This window comes from Eucyclogobius newberryi, unplaced genomic scaffold (assembly GCF_026437365.1).
Source record: "Eucyclogobius newberryi isolate DKJ021-1_F unplaced genomic scaffold, fEucNew1.0.hap1 SCAF_22, whole genome shotgun sequence".
In the NCBI taxonomy this organism is placed as follows: Eukaryota; Metazoa; Chordata; class Actinopteri; order Gobiiformes; family Gobiidae; genus Eucyclogobius; species Eucyclogobius newberryi.
In genome coordinates, this window is record NW_027315857.1 from 11,767,621 (window position 1) to 11,788,563 (window position 20,943).

Here is a 20,943-nt window from a genome sequence, read left to right on the forward strand (position 1 = left end):
CAGTCTGGTGTTTCTGGCTACTGTATAGTTATTACACTGCTATTTTTATACAGGCATCGCAAAGTTTCCTATAATATAAAAAAAACAAATCAACTTGACGGTGCACAATGCAACTTTTCAGGTGGAATGTCCTTTTCTAATTATAAAAAACAGTGTGGCATTAAACTTATCCGTCTCCATGGTCGCTGCTCACGGAAAGATGACATGCTTTCCAATGTATTTTTGAGCAAATGCACAATGGACGGGTTTAATGCCACACTCTGGGACATTCCAGACAGAACAATGACATATCCATTGAGTCGAGTAGAAGCCCTCAATCAGAAAACATCATGAACCTTTGGTAACTTTGAACATACATCATAACTTAACGTAAACCATAAGTATTTTGTTGCTTGGTCTGTGACTTTTATCTGGCTTTTTGCTTGAACAATATTTATCCGGTCGCACAATAAAAAGGTGACCCTGCTCCATCACTCGACCCAATCCATTTATTTTACGACGCCGTCTGTTGTAGTTACACATACACAGTAGTAGTAATAGTTGTATATCTTTTCAGCACATGTATGATCTGTTTTTGTAGGTATCATATATAGAATTCATCACTGGAGTATGTAGCTTTTACATGGAGGAACGATGGGTGCAGATGTCAGAATATTCTCAAGAGAGGATGTAAACACTAAATATTATTCCAGGTGTGAGGCTGTGAACCGAGCGACTCTCAGCTGGACGTTTTTCCACCTTCGCTGCCTCGTACATGATTCATGGCAGGTCAGTGAAGGCCTTGACCCCGACCTTACAGTTCCAACAGCGCTAACAAAATACACCTACAGCCCTATTATTATTAGAATCATTGTATTATATTCTTTTAATTGTGTGTAGCAAATGTGAAGTACTTTTATGGCTTCTTATAGTTAGTGATGATAACATTTTGACCGCTCCAGTGTCCATAGAAACATATTTACTCCTCTAACTTAAAGGTGCACTATGTAACTTTTCTAATGGAACATCTGCATTCAATAAACTTTTTAATTCAAATATACGTGCTAAGAAAATAAATGCATTTATGTCCATATCTTAATATCTCCATATACATTTTCGTTCTTTCTTTCTTTATTTTGTGCACCTTTAAAATCAACTCTGGATGATCCCAACACAACAGATTGCAACACTAAATATTTCTTTCTCTAGTACATTTTCTCGTAATTTTTTCTCTTTTATCACCATAAATTAGGCTCTGTTCTGTGGACTTTTGACTCCTGTACCTGTCACTACTGCTCCTGGCTTTGGAAAGAAACAGGAAACATACATAGTGACGGCTGCATAAATGTTTCTTTAAGTGCTGGCCGTGTTTTTTAGCTTGAGTCATAGTTTGTGTTCCTCCAGGCCCCAGGTCACAGCAACACACCCATGTCTGAGTGACCTATGTGGGCAGCACGTGTTGGCCCCAAACACACCTCCACTTGCAGGATCCCAACATGTGGGTCCCATGGGTGCTGGGAGGGGCTTCACTGTCCGCACAGAGCAGAGTCCCAACGCACAGAAAAGAGCATATTTCCAAAGTGAGCTCATGTTCGACTGATGAAAATGATACTTTTTTTACAGCACCACTTGTTTTTCACGTCCAACATCAGTGAAATAAAGCTTGTGTCATTAATAGACCTCAGTGGGACCGGGTGAGTCAGGCCTGTCCTGTGTGTGACGCAAACACACTGTGAAATATAGGTCTGTGTTATTGTCTTTGCATGAGTTACACTTAGGTGCCTGGCATGTGTGTGTCATGTATATATGGCCTTGACTCAATAGTTTTCAAGCTAATCATTGGTTGAAGAGTCTAAAAATATTTGTAATTTTTCACAAGTAAAAAGCCTGTTAAGTTGAGCCGAAGGTCTCAGTGCTGATGTGAGTTGTGGAGGAGTGTGTGTTGGGTTTGAGGTCTCCATGGAGCCAAACATCCATCAGTGTCGTGTTGTAGTAGAACACTATTTCTATCTTGGCTGTTAGACTATTAGTTTTGCTTTGAGGGAGCTAATCTAAACTTTGGTCCAGCTGTGGTGAGTGTGAGGGCACGGTCTGCCTGTCTCTAACTGCCCTTACAGGGACACTCATGTTCCTGGTCTGCTGCAAACAACCAGTGACCTCATGTTTGGGAGAAAACAAACTGCACATAATTGTTGCTCCTAAAACTCTTAAAACATCAATTCAAACCGTGCTGCAAAATGGTTTCATGAAGGGTTTTCTCTCCTCAAGACTGCATTGTTCACACGACATGTGGGACTCAGTTATTATCACGAGCAGACACTGTGTTGATCCTCTGCTGTTGCTGTTGGATCACCTTAAACCCTTAAACAAACATGGCACTCGTCGTTCTGTAACTGTTTCATTTTCATATACATCCTGTGTCTTGGCAGAACAAAGGTTTATCTTTTGTCTAGTTAAAGTCCACATGTGCTGGCCACATCCAAACACTCACACCTATCTCTGCTTTATGGGCCATTCTGTGGACATGTGTCCAAATGTCCCACTTTCAGTTAAGGACATTCAGATGGACAGTTCCTTTCTTTAGACTCTGGGCTAAGTATTTCCTCTCACAGGTGTGACATGTGTAGAACACATGGTGTGAGTTGTTGATGCTTCCGCAGTCACTATTTGTTCTCCTGTTTTTAATATTGTCAATGAACGGTTTTTATATTTGAGTGACTGCGGATGCTTCTGTGACGCATTACGCAGTCACTATTTGTTCTTCTAATTCTTTATTATTGATAAACCCAAGTCTAAACCTAGTCCAGACTTGGAACCAAGTCCTAACCAAATCCAGACAAGGCCCAAACCAAGTCCAAAGGTAGTCTAGACCTGAGACCCAAGTCTGGACCAAGAACCAAATTCACTGTAAAATTACTAAATTGCCATTTTCCAAAATAAAAGCACTGTAAATGTATTATTACCCCCACCCCCTCCCCTTCCCACTCTCTGATCATCTCTGCATCCTTTTCTCCGCCCCCCTACCCTCGCCCCACAACCCCAAAAAACGCACCATCACCTACCGCAATATCAAGTCAGTCAACCCCCTCACGCTCTCCCAGCTCATATCCTCTGCTTTCCCCCCTGACTCCCCCCCTCTTCCCCCGACGACTATGCTGTCATGCTCAACACCACCCTCTCCGACTCCCTTGACTCCCTAGCCCCCTGGAAAACCTCCTCCGTCTCATACATCAACCCCGCCCCCTGGTACACCCCTGAACTCTGCACCATGAAGCAGACTGGCCGCCAACTCGAACGACTCCTCAAAAGAACCCGCCTCACCGTCCACGCCGAAGCTTTCAAATTGCACATCTCCTCCTACCGTGACGCTCTCCAAGCCGCCAAATCTGCCCACCTCTCCACCCTCATCAACAGCTCCCACCGGAGCCCTCGCACCCTGTTCTCCACCGTCAACAAGCTGCTCCAGCCACCGGACATCACTCCACCCTCCTCCCCTGACCTCTGCAACTCTTTCCTCCTTGCCTTCAATGACAAAATTTCCAAAATCAACAGCTCCATGACTGCCGTCTCCATTAACTCCATCACCACCCCCACCCCTGCCCCCCCTCCTCTCCCTCACCACCTTCTCCTCTGTTAACTCCTCTCATATCATAGACCTCATCACCGCTTCCAAAACCACCACCTGCTCTCTCGACCCCCTCCCAACGACTCTAACCAAGGCCTGCCTCCCTGCTCTCATCCCCCATCTCACCACCCTCTTCAACCAGTCTTTATCCCTCGGCCATGTTCCTTCCATCTACAAACTGGCCTCCATCACCCCCATCCTCAAAAAACCCACCCTAGACTCCGCCAACCTCTCCAACTACCGCCCCATCTCCAACCTGCCGTTCCTCTCAAAAACGCTGGAACGCATCGTCGCCGCCCAACTTCACACCCACCTCCAGTCAAACAACCTCTATGAACCCCTCCAATCTGGCTTCCGCCCACTTCACAGCACTGAAACAGCCCTGGTCAAAGTACTCAACGATCTCCTCACCTCTGCAGACTCCTGGGCCCTCAACATCCTGTTACTACTAGACCTCAGCGCAGCCTTTGACACTATAAACCATTCCATCCTCCTACAAAGGCTGCGCCAACTGGGTGTTGAGGGCTCTGCACTTGACTGGCTCACATCCTACCTCACCAACAGGCAAGAGTTCATTTCCCTCTCCGGTCACTCATCCACCCTCTCCCCAGTAACGCAGGGGGTCCCCCAGGGCTCAGTCCTCGGCCCCCTCCTCTTCATCTGCTACATCTTCCCCCTTGGTCACATCCTCCGCCAACTCAACCTGGACTTTCACTGCTACGCTGACGACACCCAGATATACCTCACCACCAAATCCACCCAAAACCCTCCCCTCAGCCACATTGAAACCTGCATCTCTACAATAAAATCATGGCTCACTCTCAACTTCCTCAAACTGAACAGTGACAAAACAGAGCTCCTCCTCATTGGCACCAAATCCACTCTCAATAAAACTGGTCCCTTTTCACTCAGCATCGACACCTCGACCATCACCTCCTCTACCCTGGTACGCAATCTCGGTGTCATCATGGACCCCACCCTCTCCTTCACTCCCCATGTCAGCCACATCGTCAAGACCTCATACTTCCACCTCCGCCGCATCGCCAAAATCCGACACTGCCTCACCCTCCCCGCTGCTGAATCCCTCATCCATGCCTTCATCTCCTCCCGCCTTGACTACTGCAACTCCCTCCTCACTGGCATCTCCTCCCATTCCCTCCACAGACTCCAAATGGTCCAAAACTCCGCTGCCCGCCTCCTCACCCACACCCGGTCCCGTGAACACATCACTCCCGTTCTCCGCTCTCTCCACTGGCTCCCCATCAAGCAGCGCATAAACTTTAAAATACTCCTCCTCACCTTCAAAGCTCTTCACCACCTTGCCCCCCCCTACCTGTCTGACCTCCTCATCCCCCACCGCCCCTCCCGAGCTCTCCGATCCTCCTCCTCTCTCACCCTGACTGCACCAACATCCCGACTCAAAACTTTTGGCGACAGAGCATTCTCCCGAACAGCACCCCGACTCTGGAACTCCCTCCCCCAACCTGTCCGCCACTCTCCCTCACTCACAACATTCAAATCCCGCCTAAAAACATACCTCTTCACCCAAGCCTATGACCTCCCCTACCCCTAGCCTCCTCTACCCCATTGCCTACTCTTCTACCCCCTGTTACATCCCCATCTGTTTCTCTCTACTTCTGTCTTGTTCATTTTATCTGTATATTAATGTGTTCTGTACGTGTTGTCCCCCCCTGTCTGTAAATACCCCCCCCTTTTTTTTTATTATGTTCAGCGTCTTTGGGTCACTGAAAAGCGCTATATAAATAAAAGTTATTATTATTATTATTATCATCATTATTATTAATTTATATAAAAGCACTGTAAAACAACAAATGTGGGTCTTTGGAAATAAAAGCACTGTAAAACAACGAATTTGATTTTGTTCTTTTGTTTTTCAAAATAAGACCACTTTCAAACAATGGGGATTTTCAACTATTTCTTTTATTTCCAAACTTTTTACTAAATCTTTTTCCACACGTTCCAGTCACTTGCAATTGCTTCTGTCGTTGCAACTTTTTTAGTTATTCATTTCTATCGTGGCTTCCAAAGGGTATTGTCTGTTTTTTAAAGTTTTAGAAATGCAAAAGTAACTCTCAGAAGGTGTAGACTAGAGCCTTGTTATGAACAGATGCCTGGACATCATCATCGACACATGTAACATGCTCATGTTTTGACAATAACGTCACAGATGACATTCTGAGCACACGAGCAGTCTTTAGGTCAGACTCAGTAAAAGCCTCCAGTGCCAGAGCCTCTCCTCTCCTTCTCCCTCTCCTCCTCCTCTCCTCCCTCTCCTCTCCTCCTCCCTCTCCTCCTCCTCTCCTCCCTCTCCTCTCCTTCTCCCTCTCCTCCTCCCTCTCCTCCTCCCTCTCCTCTCCTTCTCCCTCTCCTCCTCCCTCTCCTCTCCTCCTCCCTCTCCTCCTCCCTCTCCTCCTCCCTCTCCTCCCTCTCCTCTCCTTCTCCCTCTCCTCCTCCTCTCCTCCCTCTCCTCTCCTCCTCCCTCTCCTCCTCCTCTCCTCCCTCTCCTCTCCTTCTCCCTCTCCTCCTCCCTCTCCTCCTCCCTCTCCTCTCCTTCTCCCTCTCCTCCTCCCTCTCCTCTCCTCCTCCCTCTCCTCCTCCCTCTCCTCCTCCCTCTCCTCTCCTCTCCTTCTCCCTCTCCTCCTCCCTCTCCTCCTCCCTCTCCTCCTCCCTCTCCTCTCCTCCTCCCTCTCCTCCTCCTCTCCTCCCTCTCCTCTCCTTCTCCCTCTCCTCCTCCTCTCCTCCCTCTCCTCTCCTCCTCCCTCTCCTCCTCCTCTCCTCCCTCTCCTCTCCTTCTCCCTCTCCTCCTCCCTCTCCTCCTCCCTCTCCTCTCCTTCTCCCTCTCCTCCTCCCTCTCCTCTCCTCCTCCCTCTCCTCCTCCCTCTCCTCCTCCCTCTCCTCTCCTCTCCTTCTCCCTCTCCTCCTCCCTCTCCTCCTCCCTCTCCTCCTCCTCTCCTCCCTCTCCTCTCCTCCTCCCTCTCCTCCTCCTCTCCTCCCTCTCCTCTCCTTCTCCCTCTCCTCCTCCTCTCCTCCCTCTCCTCTCCTCCTCCCTCTCCTCCTCCTCTCCTCCCTCTCCTCTCCTCCTCCCTCTCCTCCTCCCTCTCCTCCTCCCTCTCCTCCCTCTCCTCTCCTTCTCCCTCTCCTCCTCCTCTCCTCCCTCTCCTCTCCTCCTCCCTCTCCTCCTCCTCTCCTCCCTCTCCTCTCCTTCTCCCTCTCCTCCTCCCTCTCCTCCTCCCTCTCCTCTCCTTCTCCCTCTCCTCCTCCCTCTCCTCTCCTCCTCCCTCTCCTCCTCCCTCTCCTCCTCCCTCTCCTCTCCTCTCCTTCTCCCTCTCCTCCTCCCTCTCCTCCTCCCTCTCCTCCTCCCTCTCCTCTCCTCCTCCCTCTCCTCCTCCTCTCCTCCCTCTCCTCTCCTTCTCCCTCTCCTCCTCCTCTCCTCCCTCTCCTCTCCTCCTCCCTCTCCTCCTCCTCTCCTCCCTCTCCTCTCCTTCTCCCTCTCCTCCTCCCTCTCCTCCTCCCTCTCCTCTCCTTCTCCCTCTCCTCCTCCCTCTCCTCTCCTCCTCCCTCTCCTCCTCCCTCTCCTCCTCCCTCTCCTCTCCTCTCCTTCTCCCTCTCCTCCTCCCTCTCCTCCTCCCTCTCCTCCTCCTCTCCTCCCTCTCCTCTCCTTCTCCCTCTCCTCCTCCCTCTCCTCCTCCCTCTCCTCCTCCTCTCCTCCCTCTCCTCTCCTTCTCCCTCTCCTCCTCCTCTCCTCCCTCTCCTCTCCTCCTCCCTCTCCTCCTCCTCTCCTCCCTCTCCTCTCCTTCTCCCTCTCCTCCTCCCTCTCCTCCTCCCTCTCCTCTCCTTCTCCCTCTCCTCCTCCCTCTCCTCTCCTCCTCCCTCTCCTCCTCCCTCTCCTCCTCCCTCTCCTCTCCTCTCCTTCTCCCTCTCCTCCTCCCTCTCCTCCTCCCTCTCCTCTCCTCCTCCCTCTCCTCCTCCCTCTCCTCTACTCTCCTCCCTCTCCTCCTCCCTCTCCTCTCCTCCTCCCTCTCTCTTTCCTCTCCTCCTCCCTCTACTCTCCTCCCCCTACTCTCCTCCCTCTCTACTCTCCTCCCTCTCTACTCTCCTCCCTCTCCTGCTCAGCGCAGACCGGCTCAGGGCGACACACTGTCCACACTGGACACGGCCCTGGACACGCTGTATGTTTAGGACGTTTACGCACTGTCGTGTTTCCCCGCGGGTTCTTTTACTGCGTGCTACAAGTTTATCTCAGTGATTCCAGTGAAGCTTCTTGATGCAGTGATTCCAGTGAAGCTTCTTGATGCAGTGATTCCAGTGAAGCTTCTTGATGCAGTGATTCCAGTGAAGCTTCTTGATGCAGTGATTCCAGTGAAGCTTCTTGATGCAGTGATTGCAGTGAGACTTTTTGATGCAGTGATTGCAGTTGGCTCGAGTCCTTTGAGCTCATCTTCCAAAATGCATTTGTTTGTATTCGCTGTCTTTCTTTACCTCAAAAATGGTGCCAACGCGGAGCCCAAAGCCAAGTGTCCCGCGCGCTGTGACGTGAGCAGCTGCCCGAGCCCCGGCTGCCCTGGAGGATACGTCCCGGACCGCTGTCACTGCTGCCTGGTGTGCGCGCAGGCTGAGGGCGAGCCGTGCGGCCGCAAGGACGACCTGCTGTGTGGGGACGGCCTGGAGTGCAAGCACCCGGCCGCCAAGCGCCTCTCCAAGGGCGTCTGCCAGTGCAAGCTCAACTACGAGGTGTGCGGCAGCGACGGCAAGACGCACGGCAACGTGTGCCAGCTGAAGGAGGCGAGCAGGAGCCAGCTGTCCATCAGCCTGGTGCACAAGGGCCCCTGTGACTCCACCACAGGTACGAGCTGCACACGCTCACCTCTGTCTCCTCTGTCTCCTCTGTCTCCTCTGTCTCCTCTGTCTCCTCTGTCACCTCTGTCTCCTCTGTCACCTCTGTCTCCTCTGTCTCCTCTGTCTCCTCTGTCTCCTCTGTCACCTCTGTCTCCTCTGTCACCTCTGTCTCCTCTGTCTCCTCTGTCTCCTCTGTCTCCTCTGTCACCTCTGTCTCCTCTGTCACCTCTGCCTCTGTCTCCTCTGTCTCCTCTGTCTCCTCTGTCTCCTCTGTCACCTCTGTCTCCTCTGTCACCTCTGTCACCTCTGTCTCCTCTGTCACCTCTGTCACCTCTGTCTCCTCTGTCACCTCTGTCTCCTCTGTCACCTCTGTCTCCTCTGTCTCCTCTGTCTCCTCTGTCACCTCTGTCTCCTCTGTCACCTCTGTCTCCTCTGTCTCCTCTGTCACCTCTGTCTCCTCTGTCACCTCTGTCTCCTCTGTCTCCTCGGTCTCCTCTGTCTCTCTGTCACCTCTCTCCTCTGTCTCCTCTGTCACCTCTGTCTCCTCTGTCACCTCTGTCTCCTCTGTCACCTCTGTCTCCTCTGTCTCCTCTGTCTCCTCTGTCACCTCTGTCTCCTCTGTCTCCTCTGTCACCTCTGTCTCCTCTGTCACCTCTGTCACCTCTGTCACCTCTGTCTCCTCTGTCTCCTCGGTCTCCTCTGTCTCTCTGTCACCTCTCTCCTCTGTCTCCTCTGTCACCTCTGTCTCCTCTGTCACCTCTGTCTCCTCTGTCACCTCTGTCACCTCTGTCTCCTCTGTCACCTCTGTCACCTCTGTCACCTCTGTCTCCTCTGTCTCCTCTGTCTCCTCTGTCACCTCTGTCACCTCTGTCTCCTCTGTCACCTCTGTCTCCTCTGTCACCTCTGTCACCTCTGTCTCCTCTGTCACCTCTGTCACCTCTGTCACCTCTGTCTCCTCTGTCTCCTCTGTCTCCTCTGTCACCTCTGTCACCTCTGTCTCCTCTGTCACCTCTGTCACCTCTGTCACCTCTGTCTCCTCTGTCACCTCTGTCACCTCTGTCTCCTCTGTCACCTCTGTCACCTCTGTCTCCTCTGTCACCTCTGTCACCTCTGTCTCCTCTGTCTCCTCTGTCTTCTCTGTCTCCTCTGTCACCTCTGTCTCCTCTGTCTCCTCTGTCACCTCTGTCACCTCTGTCTCCTCTGTCACCTCTGTCTCCTCTGTCACCTCTGTCTCCTCTGTCTTCTCTGTCTCCTCTGTCACCTCTGTCACCTCTGTCTCCTCTGTCACCTCTGTCACCTCTGTCTCCTCTGTCACCTCTGTCACCTCTGTCTCCTCTGTCACCTCTGTCACCTCTGTCTCCTCTGTCACCTCTGTCACCTCTGTCTCCTCTGTCTCCTCTGTCTTCTCTGTCTCCTCTGTCACCTCTGTCACCTCTGTCTCCTCTGTCACCTCTGTCACCTCTGTCTCCTCTGTCACCTCTGTCACCTCTGTCACCTCTGTCACCTCTGTCACCTCTGTCTCCTCTGTCTCCTCTGTCTCCTCTGTCACCTCTGTCACCTCTGTCTCCTCTGTCTCCTCTGTCACCTCTGTCACCTCTGTCTCCTCTGTCTCCTCTGTCACCTCTGTCACCTCTGTCTCCTCTGTCTCCTCTGTCACCTCTGTCTCCTCTGTCTCCTCTGTCTCCTCTGTCACCTCTGTCTCCTCTGTCACCTCTGTCTCCTCTGTCTCCTCTGTCTCCTCTGTCACCTCTGTCACCTCTGTCTCCTCTGTCTCCTCTGTCACCTCTGTCACCTCTGTCTCCTCTGTCTCCTCTGTCTCCTCTGTCACCTCTGTCACCTCTGTCTCCTCTGTCTCCTCTGTCACCTCTGTCACCTCTGTCTCCTCTGTCTCCTCTGTCACCTCTGTCTCCTCTGTCACCTCTGTCTCCTCTGTCTCCTCTGTCACCTCTGTCACCTCTGTCACCTCTGTCTCCTCTGTCTCCTCTGTCACCTCTGTCACCTCTGTCACCTCTGTCTCCTCTGTCACCTCTGTCACCTCTGTCACCTCTGTCTCCTCTGTCTCCTTGGTCACCTCTGTCACCTCTGTCACCTCTGTCACCTCTGTCACCTCTGTCTCCTCTGTCACCTCTGTCACCTCTGTCACCTCTGTCTCCTCTGTCTCCTTGGTCACCTCTGTCACCTCTGTCACCTCTGTCACCTCTGTCTCCTCTGTCTCCTCTGTCACCTCTGTCTCCTCTGTCTCCTGTGGAACTGTAACTGACAGAACAGGCTACAACTTTAGGTCGTTCTAAGTTTGAGTGTCACTAGGTCACGGGGAGATAGTGGACAAACCAAACTTGTCTGCAGTTTCAAGAGGTCGTTCATCAGAATATTACACAGATGCTTTTTATTTTAATCTTTAGGATCACTGCACTAATCACAAAATCCAGTTCTGACTGTTTTTATTATCAAATGTATTATCAAGTTTGAATCTTGAAACCTGGACAGATGCCTTTTTATTTGGTTACATGTGATCTTGAACACAGCCCCCTGAATTCCAAACCCACTCTTTAACTGCATCAAAGGACACACTCTTGGCTCGTAAACATTACTGTCCTTGCAGGTGTCCAGTAAACTCCTGACAGCAGTAGCACCTCCTTATGTGAATCCTAGTGAAGCTCTGATATATCTGCACCTGCTCCACTTTATGTGAGTTGAAAAGCCCACCTCTTAAACCAAACAGCGGTTAGAGAAAAGGAGCAGAGCAGATGTGTTCAAAGGCTCAAAGGCATCAGCAGTGAGGGGCTGAATGGGTCACAAGTACGACGGGTCAAGGTGCAAGTGGCAAGAAGAATGAATCACGTTCTGCCATTAAAAAACAACCATTGCCAAACCTCACAATAACTTAAAATAATGTTCTGACTTGCTTCAAATGATGTGCTGTGTCGTCTGGGAGCTGTTTATGTTCCAGGGCCAAATGTGGGCAAGGCCTGTTGTAAAAGTGTGACATATGACCTCATTTCAGCTCGAAAGACATTACAATTGTTTCCTGTCTAGTACAAAACACAAAGTAGGCCTGTCCGGATTGACCCCAAAAGCCACGGTGAGGATGTTACCCACAAACAGAAGTGTGTGTAATGTGCAATACCGTCATATTCATGTGCAATTACTGTCGTGCTCACAAGTAATTAAGGCCTTATTCATGTGCATAAAACTGATGAAAATACGAGTGTTTTGTTTTGTTTACTTACTTACCATTAGTGTTAGTATTATTTAGTCTTATGCTAGCTATTTTCACTTTATTTAATTCAATTTAATTTTATTTAATTTATTTATTTTATTTATTTTATTTATTTTATTTATTTTATTTATTTTATTTATTTTATTTATTTTATTTATTTTATGTTTATCTTTTTATTTTATCTTTTTATTATTATTTTTTCCTCCTTTCCCTATTAAGATATGAGAGGAGTTTTGTTAATAAGAGTTTTTTGTTTTGTTCATAAGAGTTCTTCTATTATAAGTTATCTGTGTGTGGACACATCTTATCTTATCTCTTATTTTAACCCATTATGCACAGATTCTGAACTGCGCCTGTTGCGTTTATGAAAAAAAGAAGGTTGTAATTTGCCTCTATGCTAGGAAACAGTAGCTCTTGTCCTGTTTACAGAGTACACTTTCCTATCCATTAGAAATAACAGGTTTCCGCTCCAAAACATCACCTGTGTTTGGTTTGTCTGTGCGGCTCGGACTTTACTGGCGTCTGTAAAAGTGGAACCGCTTAGAGTTCAGAAGTGTTTATCCAGACTGCAGCCGAGAGCGGGTCATTCCAGTGCGCCGAGCGGGTCACTGGGATTCAAACAGCAAAGGTGACGGAGGAACAAGCAGGAAGAACAGCGAGCTAATGCAGTAATGTAACAGATGCGATTGTGTAAAAAGTGAGTAAGTATTTGTCAAGAAATTACACATGAATCAATGCTATTACTTAACAGTCAGAGAACATAATTCAACTTAGAATATTAAACGACACAGAAACGTCAGTCTTTTGTGTGGCTTGCAAGGGAGAGGAAGGCTTAGCCGAGTCAAGATGTTGTAGGCAACCTGAATGACTTTCCAAAATCACTCTCAGCGTTCCTCCCTCTTACAAGTCATTTTATTAAAATCACACATAAAAAGGAGGCGGGTCACATTTCTCATTGGTCAGCTTCACATTAAGGCACTTGTCTTTTACAACTCTTTGGTATTATCTTTAGAGATAAAAACCTTGGTGAATGTTCTACCCATCTGGTCCCCAGGATGGGAGGAACATTCCTCACGGCTGCTTCTACAACATCTTCACACATGTTATTAGAAATACATGCCTTTCCCTCCCCCCAGGCTAATGATGCAGATAACTTTTAACACACAAATATAATCATATATTTACATTTTATCACAGTATTAGCATGAAAAGCTGGAAGGGTCTTCTGCAGGAAAAAGAAAGTGGCTGTCGGAACTTAGACAAATGACTTCCTGTATGGAGGGAGGTTCCTTGGAGACCGAAAGCTCAGACCACAGTGAAGAAAGATTTCTAAAGAAACGTCCCTGAACTAACTTAATATTAGTTCCAGTTAGTATTGTGAAGATTATTCATTAATGGACAAACGTGATCACAATATAATCGGGAGAACAAAAGAACAATTACTGTTTTGGAGCATAGATTGAACTGAAATAAGACAAAATCACTGTTTATGTGACATTAGCATATTGTTTTTATTCAGAAAGTTTTACTCTGAAAGAAATATAAAAAGTTAATTGAGGATTTTTCAGTATTTGGTCATAGTGCCAACAATTGTGAATAATCAGAGTCAAATTGGGATGTTTCTTCTCACAATAATCGTCACATAAAACCAATTTTCACCAATATCAGACATAGGGATGGGAGAAATCTGACATTTGTTGCTGATATTTTTTGAGTGGTGCCCCAGTCTGTAAATTACAAGGGAAATATTGTTAACAACTAAAACTAAAGATGAGATTTCAATCCTTTTGGTCTATTTTTCCCCTGACAAACCCTATAGTGTCTCCCCAATGTTCCGCTGCATGTGCACAAGCCGTGCTGAGTTTACTTTACGTAGACGCTGCAGAACGAGCAGACACGCTCTCTAATCTCTGAGGACACCACGGATGATTGGCCACAACAAATTTTGGAGGAGGCATTTGTGGGTCAGTCTGCCATGTATTTTTAGCCGGCCGCACCCTCGAGAAGGTAATGCTCCACTGACTAAACTGCATGTGTGCGAGCAAACATCGCTAATGCTGCTGCTGCTGCTGCTGCTCCTGGAGCCTGGGCAAAATAAAGGGGTTTGTGTTCAAAGCGTAATAGTCCGGGCTGCTGGGACTTCCTGTTTCCTCTGTAGATTGGACTCACTGTATTTGTGTGGACTCTTGTGCAGATAACAGAGAAGGCGATGGGTTTAGCAGCCGGTGCAGTCGCCATCTATGCTATTCATCAACCTGCTCCATCCCATCAGAAATGTACAGAATCAACGTGAAATATGTTGACAGATATTTTACAGATTTAAAACGCCGTCTGTGGTATGTTCTGTAAAGAGAATGTGTGTTAGCAAGATAAAATGGGCCATGTATTAGACTTCATATATTGAATCCCTGGCATTTACTAAAAGATATGATATGGGATTGTGGGACAGAGCTAAGCAACTGGCACAGTAATTACTTTTGAGTGAGGAGTTAGTGTTACTATTACACCAAACCACTACAATACCAAAGTCTTCTCCCATGTTCTACAGTAACATTATTAGTTTATCTCTGAGCAGGACGTCTCTGCACTGGGATGCACTTTGCCTTTGTGATTTTAGAAACTTTTACACTGAAATAACAGACCACATTTTCCTCAAGAAGGCTGAGCACTCAAAGCCTCAGAGATGTCTGGAGAGGCATTATTACAGGCTTTAAAAATGCAGTGCAATTTTCCATTTTGGCTGCCATATTTCAGACCCAACCTTCTTTCTGTATGATTTTTATGAGTACGACTGATGTGGCTTTGCTCTACATCACTGATAAATATACTTTAAAATGTATGGTGTGCCACAGGGATCCGTGTTTGCTCCGTTACTGTTTTGATGAAAAGTATCTGTTTCAACTTTCTCAATCTGCCTAAAGTGGCTTATTTTGAGAGCTGTCCTCAGTCTTGGTCACTTTCTCTTTTGTTGAGTTTATCAGTACATACATAACATATTTTACATTCTTTCTTATGCCAACTTGTGGCTGCCATATGATTACCTTATGTTACCGCTAGAAGATTCTTTCAAGCAGAACTTCCTGTTCAAATTGTTCACAGAGAGCTCTGTAGTTTACGGTGTTATATTTATATGAAGGTCACTTTGTTTTTCACCATCTTTCACAGATCTATTTTATGACCCAATTTATACATAGTTTATCGTTTTTAATGGCTGTGAGTTGCAGAATAACCTTTTAGCACGTCTGAGTGGGTACGTAGGAAAAGGGACACTAAAACATTTCGCTGACATTTTTTGCTTTTAGCTACAGTTATGACTTACTAAAATGCATTATTCTTTCTGCCAGTATAGGTCCCTCTCATGTGGCCAGTCCTCGCTACAAGTTCAACTTCATCGCTGACGTGGTGGAGAAGATCGCTCCTGCTGTGGTCCACATTGAGCTCTATCTTAAGTATGTAACACTAGACAATCATATTTATTTCATCTTTTAATATGCAAGAGTTAAAACGTGCATTAGAAGAAGCTGTTCTTAAGTCAAGTGGGGCATGCTTCTGTTAAGGTACATTTGAATTGTCTCAAAATCCATCCTCGATCCACATTGTGTTCTGTCTTATGTTGCAGCACAACATAAAACCTGCAGAACCACGTGAAAACTTTTACACTCAATAACCTCACTGCTCAACATGCCTGGGATTCTAAGTTTGCTCCAGTTGTTTCGTCGGCAGAACATTCCCAGGTCATGTATTTCTTGTATTGTTTTTTCCAGACACCCTCTGTTTGGACGGACCATCCCTCTGGCCAGCGGCTCCGGGTTTGTGATGTCTGAAAACGGCCTGATCGTCACCAACGCCCATGTAGTGTCCAGCAACACTCAAGTCTCCGGTCAACAGCATCTCAAGGTACTTTACCAACACATCAACACATGCATTTAAAGCACTCAAACCGATACATACGTTTGTAGTAAGATGGAAAACAGTCCGAATGTATGAAGTATTCCTCGGAGTGCAATATTATCCTGGAAAGAACAAAGAAAACTCCACCCTGTGTAATAAAGTGTTGCGACATTCGACAGGACTAGTTTTCTGACCTCATGTCCCCGCACTGATGTAATGTTCTGCCCACACTTTATGTGACATTAGCATATTTGATTTATTCAGAAAGTTTTACTCTGAAAGAAATATAAAAAGTTAATTGAGGATTTTTCAGTATTTGGTCATAGTGCCAACAATTGTGAATAATCATCAGAGTCAAATTGGGATGTTTCTTCTCACAATAATCGTCACATAAAACCGATTTTCACCAATATCAGACATAGGGATGGGAGAAATCTGACATTTGTTGCTGATATTTTTTGAGTGGTGCCCCAGTCTGTAAATTACAAGGGAAATATTGTTAACAGCTAAAACTGAAGATGAGATTTCGATTCTTTTGGTCTAACCCTATAGTGTCTTCCCAATGACATGACGGATGATTGGCCACAATAAATGTTGTGCTCTCGTGCTTTACTTTGTAGGTCCAAATGCAAAACGGAGACTTATTTGAAGCCAGCATCAAAGACATCGACAAAAAGTCCGACATTGCGACCATCAAAATTAACACACAGGTGAGTGACTTTCTGTGCCTGGCTCCAAATTCCTTCCTGACCGCACTGACCCAGTTACTTACTAATAAACAAGATGGTGTTTAGGAAAAGTAGTAAATAGTTTTAAAATCCGGTCTTAACTGGCCAATAAAGGTCACCACAAAATGAGGAATGCTTTAAATAAACAGTTACAGGACCAGAATTAGCTGCACAAAAACATATCCCAAAATCAACAATAGAATGAAGTTAACTTGAATCTTTATATGTTTAACTTTAGATGGGAGAATATGAACTGATATGTAGGCCACGCTTTAAGTCTACAACCATTGTGTATTGTTAAAATGACTTTGACTGTATATTTGACTAGTACATTCTTTACCGTGTACAGTGAAAACCAAGCTAACACAGATATATTGCGTTAAAGGAGCAGCTTGAATGGGACACTCCTCCAAAGCAAAAGCAAATGTAGATCAGATCTGACTGAAGGTCCTGATTGCTGCCAAATGAGAACCACATTTATTTACCCTCGCCGCAGCTGCAGCTTCACACAGTCGGTTAAAGACAACTATGGCGGGGATGTAATGTAGTGCGACCTCGGGCTGACCTCAGTGTGTTGGACCTGGAGACTTAGGCCAGAACGGGACGTGGAGGAGTGAGAGAGAAAGAATAACAGCTCCACCTTAAAGACGTCTGTGACAGAAGAGCAGCATGTGTTTCTGGTCAGGACACTCCCTACGTAGATAACGGGGCTCATTCTGATCAGGATTATTTCATCAACATAAGTGTGAACGCTCACAAAATGTATGGAACCGGGTGTGCAATATTATGTCACAACATTGCCATTTAAAGGTGCACTATGTAACGTTTCTAGTGGAGACATTGGAGGCGCTTTGCATGGAATGTTCCAAAAGTAGCGCGACAAATGTGTACCTTGTTTTATTGCTCAAAAATACATTGATCAGCAGTTCCATAAGTAAACTTTCAATCATTTTTGCCATGGAGTTTTAGAAAAAGTCATTTATTAAGGGTTAAAGGTGCGTTGTAGGCTAAGTAGCTATGTGCTAACTACGTTTAAGTCCAAAAAACACATGTAAAACTTAAACCACGGCAAAATGTTGTAATAACTTAGAGGTCAGAAACAGATTTGAAATAGAATCCTAGGTCTTATGCTCTCTGGTTGCCACATACTGTAGCTGATCAGCCCCGAGCAAGCTTTCAAACCTTGAATTAAATGTGTTTTTCCCCTGGAACGGCTGTAGGAAAATGAATGGACATTTTACTTCTGGAGACTAAGCTGTGTCACTGTTGATCACAATTGCAAGTGAATCAGGCTCTCTTCTCCACAGATCAGACCTGTAACCTGGCCCGGTGTTGTCAACTGTTAAATTTAATGCCAAGATGAGACAGTAGAAAACCAGAAGTTACATACTATGCTTCAAACAGTCCCACATTTACCTTACCAAGTGTAATAATGATAATGTTGACTTCCATGTGATTTACACTCGTAGCACTACATTGTGTCATTATTTATTCACTCTTTAGTCACTCTACACACTCAATGGTGCAATAAACCCCTCTGAATACCACCACACACAATCATTCCATCCACCAAGCAGTTTCTGGTCACTACACAACTATTGAAAATGACTTGTCTTTGTGCTCCAGTCCAAGATGCCAGTCCTCTTCCTGGGCCACAGCGCCGACTTGAGGCCTGGAGAGTTTGTGGTGGCCATCGGCAGCCCCTTCGCCCTCCAGAACACAGTCACCACTGGCATCGTGAGCACGGCGCAGAGAGACGGCAAAGAGCTGGGGCTCCGCGACTCCGACATGGATTACATTCAGACCGATGCTATTATCAATGTAAGAAAGCCACTGGATAAAGGAATCCCATGCCATGCGTTCAGCTGACAGTTATGTGTTGTGTTTACAGTATGGTAATTCTGGAGGACCGCTGGTCAATCTGGTAAACTTCTGCTCACTTCATTTATATTGTTGTATTTTTATACCACATGACATATGTTTTATTTTGAATGTAAATGATCTTTTATTCCAGGATGGAGAGGTTATTGGCATCAACACATTAAAAGTTGCAGCAGGGATCTCCTTTGCCATCCCCTCAGACAGGATCACACGCTTCCTCAACGAATCCATGGACAAATTCAACAGAGGTCAATAATTCATTTTGCTTTGTGCCTGAAATAAACATAAACCCACAATGACTGAACTCTCCTCGTGTTACAGACACAAGGCTGATAAAGAAGAGGTTCATTGGCATACGGATGCTGACCATCACTCCAGCGTAAGTCACATCTAAGGCATTTATTTAACCAGCAAATTCCCACTGAGATTTAGAATCTAGGACATTTAGCGCCACAGAATCAGGTCACTCATGAAACGTATGACTTAAAAGCCTAACATTGTGAAGTTACTTTGAGTGAAAATATGGAACTGAATACTGTTTTCATTCATAATTAAAGGTGGGTGGTCATAAACCAGGATGTCCACAGGGGGATTATCTGATACATGAAAAGAAAACTCACAAGAGACTTTTCAACATTAAACGTTAAATTGTAAAGCAGTTGAAATGAAGCTATAGTCTTTGCATATTTTCATAAGTCTTTAATAAGCAGCTTTGCCTGATCAGGCTTGGAAACATACCTATGGAATGTACTAACTCAGATCTTACGGTTTATCACATTTGCCAAATGTGTTGTGCAAAAGCATAAAATAACTATCTTGTTGCTGTACATGGTGTGTTTGTCAGGCTGATAGAGGAGCTGAAGCAGCAGAACCCAGACTTTCCTGATGTCTCCAGTGGGATCTATGTGCACGAGGTGGTTCCTCACTCTCCAGCTCAGAAGTACGCTTCAGTCTCACTGGATTTGACACTTTGTATATTGTTATATATACTTACTCTCGTTTGTCTTGTACAGAGGGGGCATTAAAGACGGAGACATCCTGGTCAAACTCAACAGTAAACCTCTGCTGACCACAGCAGACCTACAGGGGGCGCTGCAGGAGGAGACGGCCCTGCTGCTGGAGGTGCGGAGGGGCAATGACGACCTCCTGTTCAACATCGAGCCTGATGTGATCATGCAATAACTGACTGTGCTTAGACCAATGTGGTCTTCAGACTGGACTGTCCCACTAGGGACTGATGCTGGACAACTGAGTCCCAGGACAATGGGCCACCTGTGGTTCTTAGGACAACCTCCTTCAATCAGAAGACATGAGAGACACAAAGTACTTTACACTCTTGGTGCTCCTGCAGGCGTGGCCTCAGAGTCTAATGTCTAATCAGACAGGCTTGTTTTAGGATGTCTTATTATTTTTGATATTTGATCCAGCACCACTGTTTGTGTCCTGTGGACGGATCCTGAGAAGAAACATAATGCAGAATGTAGAGACACTTCATCATGTACTTGGAGCATCCTGGAGATGCAACATCTTCATATTAGGCACTTCTTTCTTCATGTTGGTATACAAATGTAATCATGAGTGAGTGAGCTGCTGCTGCTGTGGCCACTAAAGACACATGAAGTAATAACCATCTGCACAAACCAAGCAAAGTTTACAAAGAACGCCTTATGCACCAAAGTCCTGTTACTGTACTGAGTCTACTGTCTCTAGTCTTAACTAAATCATCCATGTAATGTATATATCTGACAACAGTGTTAACACCTCACTGATGCTAACTGCTTATCTCATCATAAACACATCCATCTGAAAACTGCTCCACACTTTCTCATGTTCACTACAGAGTAATGAGTAATGGCTTTAGTAACGCGAGGTATTTTGGAGGAGGAACAGTCTTTCTGTCGTATTCTGAGACTTATAAAATAATCCTTTTGTGACAGGGACAGTGTATACTTGTCTTCCTTTTTTTTTAATTGTCCGACTTACTGTTCATGTTTTTTGTCAATTAAAAGTTAACGCGTGAATATTAACACAGAAATCTAGATGTATTTCCTGTTAAATTAATGGAGTTAATTTGCCTTTTTTACCAGTAGCAATGAAATACATCCTGCGTGGCTGTTGTAAGTACACACATACAGTACTGCTGCCCATCTGTGTGCATTTAAGGTTTTACAGCCACACTTAAACATTTACAGCCTTTTACATATGGCTGTGGAAATTTCACTCAACGTAACATTTAATACGAGATGTATTTACACACCCAACTTACTATGAACATAGACAAAATGAAAAAGATAAATAAAGCCAGGGTCGCTTGCAGCCGATGGGAAGAGCCTCTTTTGGGAATAAAAGTGTCGGCACATGAAGATTCCTGCGTGGAACTGTGCGTTTGGGTTCAGCGCAGACACATGGAGGACATTTACTGCTACTTTTGGTTTGGCCTGTGGTGGACTGTTAATCCCACCTCCTCCCGACAGTGGCTCTAGGAAACACTGAGGTCATGAGTGCTCCAGAAACACAAGCTGTTTAGAGCTGTTTGTAAGCATCAGCAAATAGTGCTACAAGTTATAAGTATAAGTTTAAAGTTTAAATGAAGTCAAATATTTGCTTTTAACGGGTTGTGTACTCAATAGATGTTCGTATACAATGCAGAAAGAGTAATAGTATTTGGTGTAGGAATACTGGTGTAATAAGGACTTAAAAATATGCTGTACTTACAATAGATCCACCCATTTTCCATAGGATTTTGTATATTTTTGAATGTT

General features: G+C 46.1%; 1 protein-coding gene across 3 annotated transcripts; it reads left to right on the plus strand.

Annotated features, from left to right (window-relative positions):
• Positions 1-8,054: 8,054 nt before the first annotated feature.
• htra3b (HtrA serine peptidase 3b) lies at positions 8,055-20,121 on the plus strand. 3 transcript variants are annotated; one of them, XM_072458996.1, is made up of 10 exons: positions 8,055-8,468; positions 15,031-15,130; positions 15,446-15,578; positions 16,193-16,282; positions 17,927-18,121; positions 18,192-18,224; positions 18,315-18,429; positions 18,503-18,560; positions 19,026-19,121; positions 19,195-20,121. In XM_072458996.1, exons 1-10 carry the CDS (start codon positions 8,072-8,074, stop codon positions 19,361-19,363), a joined length of 1,386 nt encoding a protein of 461 aa, XP_072315097.1. In that variant the 5' UTR covers positions 8,055-8,071; the 3' UTR covers positions 19,364-20,121. The 3 variants fall into 3 exon arrangements, with proteins under 3 accessions (XP_072315097.1, XP_072315096.1, XP_072315098.1); XM_072458997.1 differs by having other exon boundaries at positions 8,317-8,468; positions 15,026-15,130; XM_072458995.1 differs by having other exon boundaries at positions 18,192-18,429.
• The last annotated feature ends 822 nt before the right edge of the window (positions 20,122-20,943 follow it).